At 41.6% G+C, this 18426-nt stretch overlaps 1 protein-coding gene across 49 annotated transcripts in view; it reads left to right on the forward strand.

The window, feature by feature from the left end:
- Positions 1 to 18426, forward strand: part of rims2a (regulating synaptic membrane exocytosis 2a) — a 133555-nt gene that overhangs the window by 26324 nt on the left and 88805 nt on the right. For all 49 annotated transcript variants that reach the window (XM_086154711.1, XM_086154714.1, XM_086154741.1 and 46 more), the window contains one exon: positions 12032 to 12321. In XM_086154711.1, coding sequence (XP_086010837.1) covers positions 12032 to 12321 — 290 coding nt within the window. The remainder of the gene's footprint in view (positions 1 to 12031; positions 12322 to 18426) is intronic.

Genomic DNA, 18426 nt, shown 5'->3' on the forward strand with positions numbered 1-18426 from the left:
CATTGTTCATGAGATGCTGTTAATCGTACATATACACATACAGCAGCTGATTAAAAAAAAGGAATTAAGACACAAGAAAAAACCCGACCATTCTTGTCTGTGAGTTCATGCTGAAATAAACCCAGAAGAAGAATTTCTACAACTGAGGCAATTGCAGCTGTTTTATTCCAAGGAGAAAAAAAGCTTGTTCCCAATATATTACTTCTTATAATGTTATAAAATTTGTAAAATTGGAAAGTAACTAGAATGGTCTGAAAACTGAAAGCTGCACAGCAGAACTTCTCCACTTGTTGGTGGTTGATGCAATCATGTGTCCACAGTCTAAGCCAGTAGATGAGCTAAGCCATTTTTTTTCTTTGCAGACAGAGACCCTTATTTCTCTGCAAACAGAGCAGAGGGAGGAGGTCAGAATTATTAGATATTTTGCAAGGACATTATTATTATTATTATTATTATAATTATTATTTCTGGATCTTCCAATCAATTTACTTCTTTTGGGTGCTTAGGAAAAGGGGATGCTGAAGTAATTGATTTACTTGTTTCAACACAAGAATTTTAAATTCATATTCATATTTATTTTCCTTTTTTTGTATTTTTTACACTATAAATGTTACACTACTATGACAAAGGAATGTCCCCTATGGGGATCGATTTATCTTATCTTATCTTATCTTATCTTATCTTATCTTATCTTATCTTATCTTAAAAAGAAAGAAAACTTATCTGCAAATTTACTCCATACAGCCTGATACATCTATAGAACTATCATAATAAATTTTATGCACAGTGTATAAATATAATTTTGCATTAATAATTCCAAGAAACACATATGTTTTGAGTGAAGGACCTTTGGGTGAAGGACATTGTTTATATTTAAATGGCTGGTTAGATGATAAATTCCATAGAGGAATTTTGAGCTATTTTCATCGGGACGTGCATTTGGAGGTATTTATATATTGTATGTGAGCTAATCAGAAGCCACGATGTAGATATACTGAACGTATAAAAACAGTTTATTATAAAAAAACAACATGAGTCAATCTGACCCCGGCATGTCCAGGCTAGCATGTTCAATTGAAATAGCATACAAGTGAGAGCACTGTTAGAGTCCTCGAACCTGCTGCTGCCCATAACTGCCAAGGACCCAGTTGTACCTCTTGTCATTGTTCCCTTGGAGATAATAACCGGGAGATCAGTTACCGTGTTGTACAGATGGTGTTGAGTAATAATAGTGGCAGCAGGTTGGCGAGGGATAGTTGGAGCATTGGCAGATAGGCGCTGGGATGTACCACTGAGTGATACCCATTATGCACCCAGTGGAGGTCTAGCCTCTTGACCCGTCAAGGTCAGTCTTCCAGATTGTAGATACCAATATTAGTTATTACTGTGACATTACAGTGTAATCACTTAGTGGCTGTGTAAACAGAAACATTGCCAAAGGGAGCAAAAATATTTTTTTATCACCAAGTGGTTGTTAAGAAGATGTCCTGGTTGATAACCATTACCGAATTCCTTCTTACAGTTCCCTCAGAATTAGTTGTGTTGTTTATTCCTTTACAAATCCAGGATTTTGTATAACATTCATACAAAATTATCATCAAAATTGTGTACACTGCTGGTAAAATGGACTTGGTGTTGTGTGTGTAATCAGGATTGGCCAAAATCAGATGTTCTGTCACGGTGTTGGTATGGAGAGCTATGCAAGCCTAATTTTTGCAGATGTGACATAAAAATGAATTGAAAATCCATGAAACTGCTTATACATGGGAACATCTTGGGCAGGGGAGTGGAGTAAGCAGTCACAGGTTCAGATGACAGGGTCAGAAAGAGGACCAGGACCAGCATAATAAGGAGGAAAAGACATTGCAGCGGTTAGTTTACTCCTCTTGTAGTCACATACACAGCTTGGTTTCTATTTATCTTTGATAGAATCCAGTATGTCGGCCATGACGGGGGCTGATATGAGCCGCCAGGGTTAACGGAGGACAGTGAAGTCAATGCTCGGGTCTTAGCTGAGCCTAAAGAAGATTGTATTTTGGCCCTGTGAAAAGGAGACGTCAGTGAACCAAAAAAGACGTCAATGAGTCAATCAAGTGAAATACCGCAGTGATCTCACAAAGAGCTCATCACGGCAAAGGCTGGACTCATTGGATTTGCACATTCTTCTTGGACTCGATTAGGGATGCATAAGTGACGAATCAGTCCGAGACAGAATCAAGCTTATGCAGGTAGAACTGCATAAGTCAGTAAATCATTTTGTTCACAGATATATTGCTCAATCTGACCGCACTTTGTTGGATCTCGCAATACCTTTATACATTTAGATCCCACTCTTTGTGTGACGGATGCTATTAGGACTTTGCCGACCATTTATTTGATTGTGCTTGTAGTTACAGATGGACAGAAGCTTTGATTACTCTGCCAGGCCACATTTTAGTATGGCCGACCAGCTTGTCTGAAAGCTTGTATGTCAGTGAAAGAGGTGGCGGTGGTGAAATCTGTCCTTTTTCCATCCGTCTACTCTTTCTCTCCCTCACAGATGGTGACAGCAGTGGCGAGAGAGATCTTGTTCTGTGAAAACGCCATAGAATATTTACAAGACTGTATGTCTGCGGCAGCTGCAAACAGAGCTATTGAACATTTGTCATAGACAGGGGAGGCTTTGTTGTGATATAAGTCAGACAGCATAAAAAATATCAAATAAATGTATATTTATAAAAGTAAATAAACAAGAATATCTATTTGATCTGTACTAATAGTAATCACTGCTTATGTATTGCTGTTGGTGGATTAACCTCTATAACTCTGTCAGGAACTTCATGGTGAAATTACATTTATTTTAGTGTGCCACACAACAGAATTGGAAAGACCCTATTAAGATTTATTTTAGTATGAAATATATAGCAACCTGATGATGTTTTTGGTACATTAAGTGGAAATTTGGAACCTGAATGTTAACGGAAGTCTTATGCAACATTTGAAGGTTTGATTTGTCTCTTTTTCTGCCTACAAGAACAGTTGCCTTGATTGTTATTATTATTATCTTTTTTTTTAATTCCAAGTTTTATTTGATCATTTACTGTGAGATGAGACAAACGTGTTACCGCTGTGTCCTTAATCTGTTTCGGTTGCTCGAGGAGCTTTGTCAGCATGTGCTTCAACGGAATCTATTTTATAAATGCAGATTTAACATCAATTTCAAAAGAATAACAGAACATTTGCATCATTTATGCTATCATTAGCACCTGTACCTCTGCCGGGTTTCCTCGGACGTGTTTTAAAATTACCACCGATGCAATGAAATGCAGATTGTAGGCTTTGTCTATCTAACTCAAAGACTGTACAAGTGTGAGGCCTACATGTTGCGTTCCTTAATCAGGATAAAACTGCAGAACGTTTTTAGAGAAAAAAAAATAGTAGAGGTAGATATGGAGATTTAAGTAAAGAGGATGGTAGAAGTGGAAAATGTGATGCGTTGTTTACTCTCCAGCACGACCTAGATACAAAAGTATGATGATTCAGAAATAAGAATCCACCCTGATTCGCCACTAGTCCACCTCTCATAGGCGGGGCTTGTCCACATTAATCCTGATTTGCCATGTGGAATTGTGGAACACAAGGTCCAAGGTCTTTAACTCTCCTTATGTTCATTCTCACTCATTTCGACCACTATTGCACCAGCACTGAGTTTATATTATTACTGATGTCATATTAAAATAAAATATTCAATTAAATCATATCCATATTCATCCATCCGTCCAAGGTCTTTAACTCTCCTTATGTCCATTCTCACTCATTTCGACCACTATTGCACCAGCACTGAGTTTATATTATTACTGATGTCATATTAAAATGAAATATTCAATTAAAACATATCCATATTCATCCATGCAAGTGTCTGCGCCCTCACTTCATTTACACAAACAAGGTGAAACCAGATATATGACTTTCCTCTGAATTGAATTATCATTTTAATTCCAAATAACTCATCTCCAGGTACCAAACACACACACAGATACACACAAACACACACACACATAGCCATCGCCGCAAAAGCCGTAATCCCGCGTTCGGTGAGATTTCATATCACGCACACGCAGGATCATGCCCTGTCACGCCCGTCCTACATTCATGGAACCGTGGCGTCCCCCCCCCCCCCCCCCCCCCCCGCGACTCGTCGTCCTGACAGCGCGCAAACGAGACGCACGGCGGCGGCTGTGACACAACCGCACCGCCTTTTATCGGAGCCGGAGATGCGTTCAGAACACTGACTCGGGTCGGAAATGACAACACGTGCTCGTTGAGACAGACGAAGAGAGAGAGAGAGAGAGAGAGAGAGGGAGAGAGGGAGAGAGAGAGAGAGAAAAGTCTTGTCCTTTCTGGCCACCGGACTGCGGGACGCGCCTCGTATATAAAGGATGCTCGTTAACTCCGGCGGAGCGTCCCGGTTGAAGTGACTCCGTCGTCCGTCCGTTTAGTCTTCGCGAGGTGACGTGCGCTGTGTTGCTCGTTTGCTTTATTCATTTATTTTATTTATTCATTTATTTACCCATCCATCTTATTTTATTTACCCCCCACCCCCATCCCCAAGTCCCCTCCCCCCTCGCAATCGACGTTGAGCCGGATCTTTCGCAGGGGAGCGATGGATCCGGTTTGACGATTCCGATATTATTATCATAATCTTTATATATACATATATAGAGAGATATTTATATGTATATATAATCCATCATTTTTTTAATAGACTTGATAGATGTGTTGGTCTGGACAGACCGGGGAGCGGAGACGCGCCGGTTCGGTCGGTTGGTGGAGTCCCTGCTGTAACCTTCACGCTGCTGTCTGGGCTCGGAGCTGTCCGTGGTGCTGAAGGTCGGAGCCGTTTCCTCGCCTCATCTTATTTTTTCTTTTTTTTTTTTTTCTTTCTTCTTTTCGGGAGCAACAACCGTAGACAGCCAGCTCTCCCTCCCATCCGTTACCGGGACTTTAAACAGGTCGATCCCTCCTCAACGGGGACAGTGTTTTTTTTTTTTTTTTTTTTTTTCCCCCTCGGCGGCACCATGGGTAAGCTGTGGCTGCACCGGTCATTTTATCTGAAAGTACCGTGTGTGTGTGTGTGTGTGTGTGTGTGTCCCATTTTCTCCTGCAGTCTAATCCGCCATTGAAACCTGATGTGACAGCGCGTCTGCAAAATAAAACAAAGGCTGTATTTAAAGGTCTTGCTGCATGGGTTTGAGTTTGAACCCGTTCATTTCAGTGAATATTTTATAGATAGTCTGGTACGATGCCCTCTTCCTCTCTGTCATTTTCTGCAGGCTTCAAAGAAATGGCATAAATATTCATCCAGTCTATTATTATTTCTGGTGCGCGTCTAAAATTAGAATCTCATTAAAATGCAATTCACCACGTGCACCCGCTGTTGGAGCATGTGCACGTGGGGGTGGTGGTGGTGGTGGTGGTGGTGTCTTCCATTCTCATTCACCACCAAATGAATCAATGACGAACACACGTGTGCGTACACACACATGCATACGCAAGTCCTTTTTGATATGTCTGTCACTAATAAACACAACGCTGACATTCATTCTCCTGAGAATTGAAGGCCAGACTCTCTTGAACAGGAAGCTTAGCTGAGTTAATGTATATGATCCACAGGTCAACATCAGCTCATCACAATAATGTCACATCCAAAACAAAGCCCTCCTCCCTGAATGTCTGATTATAGTGTTCTTATTGATGCCTATAGTTTAAATTGGACTCAGAGCAGGTGGGGGGGGGGGGTTAAATCTTAGGAATATTTCACTCCCCAAACACTTTTTATAGGAAGTGCAAAGCATCTCAATTCATTTGTAACATGGACACAGCAAGGCGACGCACTACCTATTACTTTTGATCTCATCAAACGATGGCAGCGTGTGCCATTATTGTGCTGCCTTTTTGCCATTTTTGACTTCATTAACAGGAAATAGGCAGAACAAAAGAAATGAAGGATGAAATGAAACACTGTCCCAGATGCTGTTGAATCAGGTTGTTCATCTGTGCAACGCAGAATGCTGGCTCACTCTCACACTGAAATGAAATTAATGCGGCAGGCAGTGATGATAATCACTACATAGGGCTTTTTAAAATTCCAACAACCTTGTCTGAGAAGGACGATATTGACAAATGTATGGACGGTTGTTATGAATGATGGGCTGATCTGAAATACACATTTGCAACTGAAGCCTTAAGACAGGCTATTTTAGGAAATAATAGTTTAATTCATGAAGTCCCTTTTTATATCCCCTGAAAAAATGATAAAAATGTCCAAAATGATCTCACAATATGAATGAAAGTGCTCAAAATCATTCAAAATATGCAGTTTACTCCCACTAGATCTGCTTCTTAGACCTCAAAATTTCTTCCTGGGTCCAGGCTTCATGCCGCCATCAACTTTCACACAAATCATCCCCAGTAGTTTTGCTTCACATGAAGAAGGAGAGGAACAGAGAAAGAAAAAAATAGAGACAGAGAGAGAAAAAAACCAGCACAGAAACATAGCAGAGGTAATGAATACATATATGATCCATCTTTCTTTGAGTTCATGCTAACATTTGATGTACCTCCCTGTGTGAGCACACAGTGTTATGCCTGGAAGGATACTGCTGATTCACTCTGGAGCCTGTTAAGTAATATGCAGTGCCGTTTTATGGCCACAAGAGTGAGCTAGGAAGACTGTTATTGTAAATGTAGTGAGTGTGTTTGCCTCTCCAATGGAAATTTTGAATGGGGTACTCTCCAACATTGCTGGAAGATGCATAGTATTTTTTCCAAATCTGTATTTATCATTATGAGCAGCATGGGGGTCCTATTCTGACAGGACGTTCTCCCTCCCGAACGTAATTAATTGGTTTATTAAGTTAGCAATTTTGAAAGCTCCCTTTTACGTTCATACTTTTTGGAGCAGATTATGTTTGTTGATATCACTGGAAATACCCTGAAAGCAGTACAGCATACTAAAGAGAAAGCATTAAAAAAGAAACTATTTATTGATCCCATGGCACTGGGTATTTGTTTCTCTTTATTCAGCACCTTAGTAAACAGCCTACAGCACATTTGATAGAATATACGTCCTCTGGTGTTTGCAGCGTGTGGTAGCGCTAGCTTTTTAGCTTTCTATTTTTAGCCGCAGGTTCAATGACTATGAAATGTGCAAACACAGAGAGAAATGGCCCTGCCCAAAGGCTGCAGCCCCCAACCCCCCCGGCATGCACTCAGCTGTAAAGAGTTAAGCTGAAGGGAAGTGTGTGTGTGTGTTTGTGTGTGTGTGTGTGTGTGTGTGTGTGTGTGTATGTGTGTGTGTGTGTGTGTACACGTGTGCCTATGCATGTGTTTTTGGAGTGTGTGGAGAATGGTTGCGGTAAAAGTGAACATACCTCTGGCCACTACAGCTGCTTGGCCTCTGTTTGCATGTGTGTGTGTGTGTGTGTGTGTGTGTGTGTGTCATTGCCCATACACGCATCTGTTGGTGAGGCTTTGTGTCATTGTGGTCTATTAAGCATTGAGGGATGCTGCAGTTTCCTGTCAGTGCTGGTTGAGATCATACTGTCTTTCAACTGTATCCCAAGATGAACATATAGCACAGTCACTGTCAGTGTGACTGACGAGACAAAGTGTCCCAGATGAAATCAAATGAAAAAAAAAAACAAAAAAACTATTTGTCAGTAACTTAAGCTTGTACTGGGATACAGCACAATTTTTTTTTTTTTCCGGGAATCTGAGATTTATTCCAAGAGCTGTAGATGACTGTTGTTTGCATTTATGTAGCCTCTGCATGACAACCTGAACCTATTTTTCAGAGCACTCTCTCAGTCAGTAAAACACCTAAAGCTCTGAGGCTTATGCAACCATTTCAAATCCATTTGGATAGCCACAGGAATTGTCATCAAGCTTAGAATAAGGCTCTTTTCATTGTGCAATCTATGAACATCTGAGGATTCAGTCTAACTGTGACATTTCTGTTATTTTACTCCTCCTTTGCAGCATACTATATACTGTAAATATCTGTAAGCATGGGCCAAAGTACAAATCAATTCTTAACCTAGTGTGCTAGAGAATTACTGTAACCAAGCATATTTTTTTGAAGATTTTTTTTTTTAAATAAAAATAAAAATGTATCCTTTATTAAACCCCATGGGGAAATTCATTTATTATATAAATGTATTTCTTTGAACACTTGTATGATTGGGTGATGTTCACTTGAGATAAGAGAGCTTAAACACATAGTCCAGTTGAAGGAACCACGGTTCATTATTATTAGCTGTCCAGTAAGATGAAATAAATGTATTTCTAAATTGTATGCAATTTGAAGGCGTTATATTAATGTGTCACACCTCATAGATTTTTCTTTTTAGCCACTGCTACCATGCATTATTGCATATTGGACTGCAATATGCAGCCCCCCGTGCCCCCTTTGTTCTTCTCCTCCAAACCTCACCGCATTTGAATTTTTTCCTGTTCCAGTTGTTGGCCTTGCAGCATCTGTGGCTTCTTCTTGCTTCCCTGTGAATGATGTGTGTATTTGTGTGTGTGTACCCACTAACTTTACAATTTGAATTTAAGAAACCTTCTGTCGGGTGACAGTTTTCCAACAGCTGAAAGTCAGTATTTAGAGACATATTGTCAAAATCGTCAAATACCGTTCACGTGGGAGTGTTTTTACATTTTGGTTGAACATGTTTGAGGAACAGGGAAACTGGCCTCAGTAGCTCCTGGGTCTCAGTGGATGACTAATGGTTCACTGAAGAGCTCTCACCATGACCCCAGTTAAAGAGGCAGTCATGGCCTCACTGGCTACACTCCTCTGGGACACATAAAGCACAATTTGTAGCCTCCTTGCTTCCATTGTGTGTCAGCACGGTTATAGCCCATCTGTAACATTGATAGCTGGTCATAAATGCCTCATGTGTCAATATCACATAGACAGATACATGATGCCTACAGTGCATGTGTTGCGCTCCTTTTACCCCACATTGGAGAAATGACTACTTTGAGATGGAAGCCACACCCATCTGTTTTAGAGTGAAGGAAGACTGACTCGTCCCTCTCACAGCCATGTGTTTTTTTTTTTTCACCCTTACTTTCTCAATATCAAGCATAATGGGATGGCACATGCAGTGCTGGTAAAAATTCCCTAGTGTTTTATGCAATGGGGTTTTGATTACCTCCACTTTAATGTGGCTATACCAGCAACTAACAGGTTACAATGTGTGCCTGTACGTTGCACAAGCTATGCTTTGAATTTAGTGTGGTTTCAGCCCATTTAGATTAAAGGAGCTCTTGCTGATGCAGAAAATAAGCTAAAATGAGATACCTTAGGGATGAGGGTTATCATTCATCATTCATTTTCCATCACAGTCTCAGATTATAACTGCTGTCCTCCCTGCCTGGAGAAGACTGTTTTAAGGATTTAAAGCTTGGCGAGAAATAAAGAAGGCAGTGAACTTCTAAGTGTGACAGGAGACGTCTTAATGAATTGGTGTTGGCTCTCAATAGGGAAGGCACATCTTGAAATCTGTACATTAAAGATGACATAGACAAAAAAAAAAACAATGTAATTTTAAATGATATTTTATGTAGACTCAAGCACCTTGCTGTCAAGTCACACTGTCAGCTGACATCGTGTAAAGGTCAGTACCTGAACAGCATTTCTTCAACAAAACTCAACTTTCCTTGTTTTCATCAGAAAATCGTTAATTGTCCAAGCATTTGTCACTTACAAGAGGTTTGCACACATTGCTTTTTACTGATACCAAAAGCCCATCTTGATAACCTTCTTTTATTTACTTCATGGATATCTTTGACAATGAGGAGGACCTTTATCTCACCTATTCAAAATTAGAAGTAAATAAATTAATAAATTAAATAAAGTGGGAAACACTGCAGCTCTCGAACATCCCTTTTCAAATTTCTTGGTAATTTGCAGGTCCCCTGCCAAAAGTGTTTTCAGAAAACTTGATAAACATGATATATGGTGATAAAATTTAGATAAATGTGAAGCCAATAATCTCTCTAAAAAGATTTCTTTACAAAAATAATTAACTAATAATTCATAATTAATTAACAAGAAAAAATAAACATATTAGTATGAAGTATCATTTACATTTGAGAGTTAGATGTTGAATTTTACAACGTGTCTACATGCAGCGTTAAAAGTACCTCATGATTAAATGGTTTGTCTTACACCAAATGTGTCAAAATGAGGTCAGTCATGTTGTCTAAGTCAACATGGGGATAAAGGTCATGAAGAAGATTAGAAAAATCCTAATGCAAATCAGCCAACATCTTGAACCCGCAATCCCACTGTTGCTGTGACAATCGTAAAGTGCTGCGAGACTGGAGCTTCAGTGGGGAACATCTTAGAAATGTGGTTGTTCAAAAATTTCCGTTTTAGTCTGAAACCACTCTGTGCTCCTACTCACCTGTAAATCACCACCCGTTGGTAAAGACATGATCACCCACTGAATGCCCACTTTTCCATGCTGAAGTCTTTAATGGCTCAAGGAGCCACATCAGAAGGTGGGAACTTATGCCTGGGTCTCTTAAATGGATGACTGTTTTTACTCTTACCCCACCCAAACACCCCATAAAAATTCTCATTTTTATTTGTTTACCAGTCTTAAGGCTCAAAAACCATGGAATATGTGTTTGCCACTATAGCATGCCGCACCCTTCTGTGCCTCAGGTCAGCTCCATCCGTTTAGATAAGAAGCTGTAATTGGAGCGGTTTCTACATTTCCAGTCTACTTATGAACTGCCACAGCTAGGAGTTGTACCAACCACACTGGTTTTAATGAGCTCTCTTCATCTTGACATAACAAATCATGCCATTTTTTATTTGATTCCAGGCTTACTAAAAATCCAGTGAGCTAGGGAGCCACTGAAGTTGGGAGAGGCAGCGCTCAGGGTTTGCTCTCACTAATAACTGTTATGTACTGACTCAGCATTAGGACTGTAAAGGCAGGGAGTGGGGTGGTGGGGGGATGCTATAGCTGCTGGCTGCCTGGCTTGTCAATCATTTGGCAATCTTTGAATCCTCTCAGACACACGTAAATATAGCTTTTAGCTGTGTGCTTTTTAAGAGACCGGTTTAGTTACCTGAGCAGTACGTGGGTGAAATTCAATTCACGCTATTGCAGATGTTACTTGATCCAAGTTGCGGCACATGATGGCTTAAACAGAAGGTTAAGCTTTGCCATGTCTGCATGTGGATGTGCGTGTGCATGCACATGTGTGTTTAGTAATCGGGGCTGTTGTCTACTTCTGGATTTATAAGGCCAATGTGGTGAGCTGGCTGCTGGGGCAGCATTGTACAGCAGATAAAGACCCATCACAGAGCCATAAAATCCTCCATCTCTTTGGTCCTTGGAACAAAAAAAGAGAGCGTTGCTGTTTTTTGTCCATGTATCATACCAAAGTGCACGGATCGCAGAAGTGAAGCGTGTTGCCTTAATAACCATACCTTCATTAAGAAGGAGTACTCATAGTGCGCATTGTTCATGTAGGCGCTGTTCTAATTTGCTGACCAAAAGAGTTAAATAGTAAAACAATCCATCAAAATACCTTATGTAAAACCAAGCATATATGATCGCTTGGCTGAAGACTCACAGACTCAAAATATAAAAACTAAAGAAAAAAAAAACTAAGCCTGTATCACTTTTGTGGATTTCTTAAGCTGCTGAATGTGTACAATATCATCATACACCTCATTTACATGAATTGTACATACTGGTTATTAATGATGTCTCTGTGGAGTGAAAACCTTAAGCCATTTCAAAACAAATCAGTCATGTCTTGTAATTGCGGTTACAGTTTTTTGGATGTCGAAATTATTTTCACTCATCAACAGCAACTTGCCTCACAGTTAAATCAATATTTACATTACACAACTTCTCAAATAACTTCATCACACCTCATCGTACATGATGTATCACACCAAATAACCTTCCATCACCGCCGCTCCAAACGGCTTACATTTTCCTTCTCTTCCACGCAGGTTATGTGGGTATGCAACTTGTGCCGAAAACAACAAGAAATCCTCACCAAATCGGGGGCGTGGTTCTACGGCTCGGGGCCAGGACAGGTGCGGGGTGTGTTTGAGGGCGGGCCACAGGGAAAGAAGGCCAAACTTCAGGACCCGTCTCTGTACCCGTACCCGGGAGCCTCAGGGGACTTGACATCAGCCTCAGACAGAAGCAGACCTCATGGTGGGCTCCTGCCCAGACAGGCGTCCCTTGACAACGGTTCGCTGAGGTACACAGGACTCGGTGACACGCCCATAGACAGGTAAGTTCTGTGTGTCAACAATGGCGGGCATATGCGTGAATGAGGAGCAAACAGCTTCTATGGCGAGTTACGTTTGTGTTTTCATTCAAACTGATAATTTGCAATGAGAAAACCAGCTTGACAGTACTTCATGGAGATTCCTTTTGGTAGCAAGAGAAGAGCCTCTTAGCATTACTGTTAATTTGTGTGAGTGTTGTACGGATTTGTGCTGAACAGTGATTCGGGTTTAACAAAAAAAAAAGCTGTGTCTCCATGCAAGCCAATCAAGACGCATATAAAATGGCCTGTACATGGAGCCCGTGGGGCCTATTAATGAGATAGAGACTGAGATTCTATATCCGGAACTAACTCAGCACTTCTACAAAAAGTCATCCACCCTTTCGCTCTTTATCTCACACACACACGCACACACACTCCTGTGAACACAGCTCGGATGAGTCCCCAACAGGTGAAAGATGTTTGTCAGAACTAAATATATCACTCTTTGAGACAAAGTGGTTAATTAACAAATGTTTTGACATTAAGGACGTTTCTAGGGCGGTTAAGGTATTGCCTCAAGATGAAACATCATCAAAAAATATTTTCTTTTAAGAGAAGCAAGTGCGGACCTAAATTACGAAACAGAACATTGTGCTCTATTTGTCATTGGCACTGAATGCCTCTTCTCTGAGGGACACTCTTAGGTGCTGACAACACAGACAGGACGTGCCTGTGAAACTCATATCTAGTTTCCTACTTCTCAATACTTGTGTCAAGTAAGGCAGTTACTTTGATGACCACATGGGCGCTCATTCCGTTTTCCTCCTCCAAAGGGAGAAGAAGTCATATTTAGTACCTCCACACCTCCACAAATTTATCTTCCCAGCGAAAATCCCGGCAGAGAGCCATTTCAGCAACCTTTACCACTCTCATATCTGTTTTTGGTCCTCCTCCGATAACTTGACAGGTACCTGGGCATTTCTGCAGTGCAACCTTAGACTATAAAAGGTAAAGTGAAATGACTAAGGTCATATTGGCAGCGGTGAAGCCTGTGAAGGGAATATACAACACGTTTTTCTCTCTAACATAAAGGCTTGATAGGACTTCACATTTTCCATAAACCTGGGTCAGTGAAAAGCAGACGCTCCTCAGCCATGTTTTTTTTTTCCAGAGTTGGGCTTGACGAACTCTGGTCCCCTCTCAGTATAATATGTACGACTCAATAACGCCACAGTTAACAGCATCCATTAATAAGTAAGCGGAACAAATCAACAGCTTTCTCTTTTAGATTCAGAATATTAAAACATATCAGAATAGAGCTTAACTGTTTATATGAGGTTTGTATACTGTTTTTCTTTTAATCAAGTATAGCTAATACATTTAGAAGCTCATATACACTGCAGTAAAGCGTATAGACAGGTGTATACATGTTTCAGCCGAAGGGAATATTCAAATGTTTGTTCTTGTTAAGACCTTAAAACACTTGATAGCCTTAACCTTGACACTTTATATTTTATTGTATTTCTTATTCTCCCTCCTTCCTACTATTATCTATGATTGTTATGTTTTGCTTGAAACTCTGGCACAACAATTTCCTTCGGGATAAATAAAGTTGTTCTTATCTTATCTTATCTTATCTTATCTTATCTTATCTTATCTTATCTTATCTTATCTTATCTTATGGAAAAGATCAACGCTAAATCTAACAGGGTTTTCTCCATTTTAAACCAATTTCAAAGTTTAATTTCAATTCTAAGCTGATCTTTTCGAGTCCAAAGGCCTATCCGTCTCCTATTTACTTTGATATGTTTGATATGAATGGAGATCATTTACGCAACAGAGTGCCTGTCCATAAACAGGCACTTGGTTCTGGTGGTGAATTTTGTACATGTGACGGTTCTTGGCCATCCACGTCATGTAACTCACTGTGTAATCTTGCCGCAGCCACTGAACTAGTTTAGTTTCAAAAAGACACCCATACACTTATAGCACATTGCAAATCAACCCCATCCCTATGGAAACTCTCCACAGTCACTCTGAGCTGAAGAAGCCCCTCAGATGAGTGGTGAAACATCTTAGAGAAACCAAATCGGTCCTGTAGCAAGGACAAGATTAAACCACGAGCTTCGCACATAACATCTTTGCACCCACGGTGTAAATATAGGCAGCTGTTCAAAAGCGGCACCTCCATTTTCGGGAGCCTCAGTATAACCATCAAGACACCTACTCATTCCCTCCCCTCTCCTGGAATGATGAGCTCCCGTGCTATATTTATGACATCTTACATCCATTATCATTCTACATATATTCTTAATCCACACTTGTCACAGTAAAAGACAGCATCACGCAGCTGCATCAGTGCTAATCAGTGCTCCTATAAACCTTTAAGAGTGATACAGGATTGCAGGCGGTTTGTGTCTTACTTGAACAGGAGTACATTATCTATCTTTTCCCCTTATGGCTGCTTGCTTTAAGGTGGTTTTAATGGATAATCGCACCAACTATAGATCAGACTGTTTCCAGTATTGGGTCAGCAAGTCACTTTGTATTCAAGTCCAGACTCTTGCCTGTGTATATTAACCGATTGCTTAAGAGGCAGAGATGAGCGAGTGATTCTTGCTTGGCATCACCTTACAATTGCGGTGATACAACAGGATACCGGCTGTCTCAAAGTTCTTGGGATAATGCCGATGATGGATGGCCGAGAGTCCATAAATAGAACTCCCACCGCATAAGCACCAAACCCCACTTTCATTAATCTTAAGGAATGTTTAAATTAACTCCAGGATCTGTTCTGTTGAGGTGGTGTTGGTGTTGATGGTAGGTGGGTGGGGCGATGGGTAATGTGAAAAAGGTATCTAATTTATCTTGGTCTCAGAGATGTAATTTGAAAGAACACACAGATATCGCGCTGAAGCTGCAGTGTTGTTGTTTGAGGCTGATTATACCTGAATGAACAAGCCGGAGGATTTATTTTATCGAACCCTTTTTTTGTGTTTTGTTTTCTTCCTCACCCATTTTTGCTTGACAATAATGCTGAACTTGATAAGATGTTGGAGGTGAACTAACACACCGTCCTGTTGTATATAGAGTGCCCTTGGAGTCTTTTTTTTTTTTTTAATCATGGCCCATCTACACCAAAATATCCCAGCTGACTTAATACTTAACACATCTTTTAAATATGATCTCACCTGCAACAACATTTTACCTTGATGATGAGCTTATAGGAAGAGGAAGTACAATCCCTTAAATCGCCACTTGGTGAGGTGTTGTGGGGCAAACGCTTCACGTCGATGTAATTTTAACCAAATAAGGGTTGTGCGTTTGTTACAAATGCAATTAAAATGAAAATGACGTGGACTTGGGTGCTCTGACATCCACCTCTTGTTATTTAAAATAATGAAGGGAAGTGTTTTGTTATGACATCTATGTATGTCAGAGGATTTTCTTTTTGAAATTGCTCAGGCTGGGATTTCACGGCAAACATAACAAGATCACATTTATTACGATTTTGGTGTCAAGATAGATTTCTTGTAGCTTTTATTGTCAGAATTGTTTTACAGTGCTTCGTGGTTTATTCAGAGAATAGAATTAACCTGACAAATAAAAACACCCAGGTCGGTGCGTGCAGATGCTGCTGTATGTGTAACATTCTAATGATGTCGCCGAAGGATCTTATCAAACCGTGTAACTTGACTTCTTTGGTTTTCGAAGACGTTTCGCCAGTTGTCACATTACATTCAACAAACAATCAATGTAGTTGGATTACTTTTGACCACAACATACTTAATCATAGTTATTTTCTGAGTTATTCTCCGAAACCCCTTCACACCCTTCAACCCTGGGTCACTGAAGGGCTCATTTGACCAATAATGGCCTGTAAGAAAATATTAAACAAAGCAAAACACCTCACACAGGGGAGTTTTAAGAAACTGCTTAAGCCTAGGTGGTTCATATTGTTGATTTTTTTATGAGCCCTCATAGGTATTTCTCGAAAGACTGACAACATAAAAAGAAAACAAATAGAGATAAATAAATAATTTCCCACTCGGGGAACCCCTCCCCCCCCCACCCCATTTAATGCGTGTCTTCCCCTCACTCAGCTGATCTCAGTATTGCAGTAAGACTGTCCTTCGTTATTGCTGATGAGCAACTGATGTTCTGAACCCAGATACGAGAAAGAAACGTGGTAGAAAGAAAAGAAAGAAAAAAAAAACGCCTGACGACAGCAGCGCCCCTGTGTTGTGTTGTGATCTATCTGCTGCTGCTGTGCGCTCCTCCAGGAGAGGATGGAGAGATATGGGAAAGGGTGCGCACGAATGCATATCAGTCCTGTAGTGTGCGTGCTTGCGTATGCGTGCGTGTGTGTGTGTGTGTGTGTGTGTGTGTGTGTGTGTGTGTGTGTGTGTGTGTGTGTGTGTGTAGGAGACGGGAAATATAGTTGAATGTGAGGCAGCTGCTGATGCGCCGGTAAGGGATGCTGCTGCTGTTGCTGCTGCTGCTGCCTGATGTCGTATAGGATGCCTCTCCTCCTTCTCCCTCCTCCGGACGCTCCTTCGCGTCCTCCTGCATACCGAGAAGAATTTTATGCTTCAACAACGGGAAGAAAGGGCTCGCTACCGGTACCGGCAGTAGCTGTCTTTCCTTGCCTCAAGTCCGGAGCATTATGACCGAAGGATCCCGCCTGGAATGCGTCTCTTCTAAGGACACTTCTTGCCAGCAGCGGCGGGAGAAACATGGAACTTGATCGGCGTTTTTCTCGCGTTTAATGCGACCCGAGAGATATACACACACACACACACACACACACACACACACACACACACACACACACACACACACACACACACACACACACACACACACACACACACAGGAGAAAGACAAAAACTGAGGAGGTCTATATGCGTGGAGGAGGGCGTCCGAAGAGAGCGCAGGCACGGGGGATGTATTGCCGGGGAAAGAGGGTGATCGTTTATTGAGGATAAAAGAAAAAAAAAAACGGAGGGGAAATGCAGTTTGAGACATTGCGTCAGTTCTGTAGCTCGGTTTTATCCCATTTCAACGGGGCTTTCTCCGCGCCTCAGAACATCCTGCAGACGGAGCTGTTCGAGCAGGCGCTCAGCAACATCGGGTGAGTGATTCCTTTGTAAAGAAATGCCCTAATTTATGAGGAGGGGCTTCCCCGTTAGAATGTCAAACGGGTAGGGGTGGGTTGGGGAGCGGGGGTGGGGGCTGGGTGTGTGTGTGTGTGTGTGTGTGTGTGTGTGTGTGTGGGGGGGGGGGGGGGGGGGGGGGGGTTACGTTTATCGATCGGCAGCCGGCCTGCGTAATAATAATCTTACAGTGTGGAGCCGTCTCTGCTGCTGCTGCAGATATTTCCCGGCTGGATGATGGGGGGCGATCAGCGGCACCGCCGCGGTTTGCTGTGCGCGCGTACGTGTGCGTTTTTGCATGCGTGTGTGTATGTGTGTGTGTGTTTGTGTGTGTGGAAGGGGGGGGGGGCATGATAAGGTGTGACAGTGCTGTGCTCGCGCCTGTGTGTGCGTGTGCGCGCGTCCGCCCCGGCGCTCTAGCGCTGCAGCATGTGTGCTGTACCGCCTCTGCTGCCAGCGTCTTAGAGGAGAAGCATGAGGGAGGTGAGCATTTATCGTTTTAGCCCGTCACACCCACGCAGCTACAGCCACCCACACACTCCAAAGGAATATATATATATATATTTATATACATAACATTTTGCCCCCACATTTTCACATTTATTTTCATTTTATTTTTGGGGTTCAGTACATAACAGGAGCCTGAGTCACTTGACAAGAAAACTGCAGAACACCACCTATTTTGCATATTAATTGGACCTATCTAAAGCCAGGCAGTATTTGACCCTCCTTTCATGCAGCATTACCGGTCTCCATGATCATTTCCCCACTGTGAAGTGTTTATGTGTTGGGAAGTGAGAGAAAAGTTGGGTCTCAGTGAGGTGGATTAGAGCATAATGTGATTGCCCTGCTAAAACGCTAGAGTCGAGGGCCCCGGTCATCTGGGCCGGCACGACTTGACTCGACAGAACGTGCGAGTCGAAACTCATTCCCTCGGTCTCTCAAGTCTCAAAACCATGCACGGTCTTGT

Source organism: Fistularia commersonii, chromosome 11, assembly GCF_037954325.1.
Source record: "Fistularia commersonii isolate RoL2024-O1a breed Wild chromosome 11, RoL_Fcom_v1.0, whole genome shotgun sequence".
Lineage (NCBI taxonomy): Eukaryota > Metazoa > Chordata > Actinopteri > Syngnathiformes > Fistulariidae > Fistularia > Fistularia commersonii.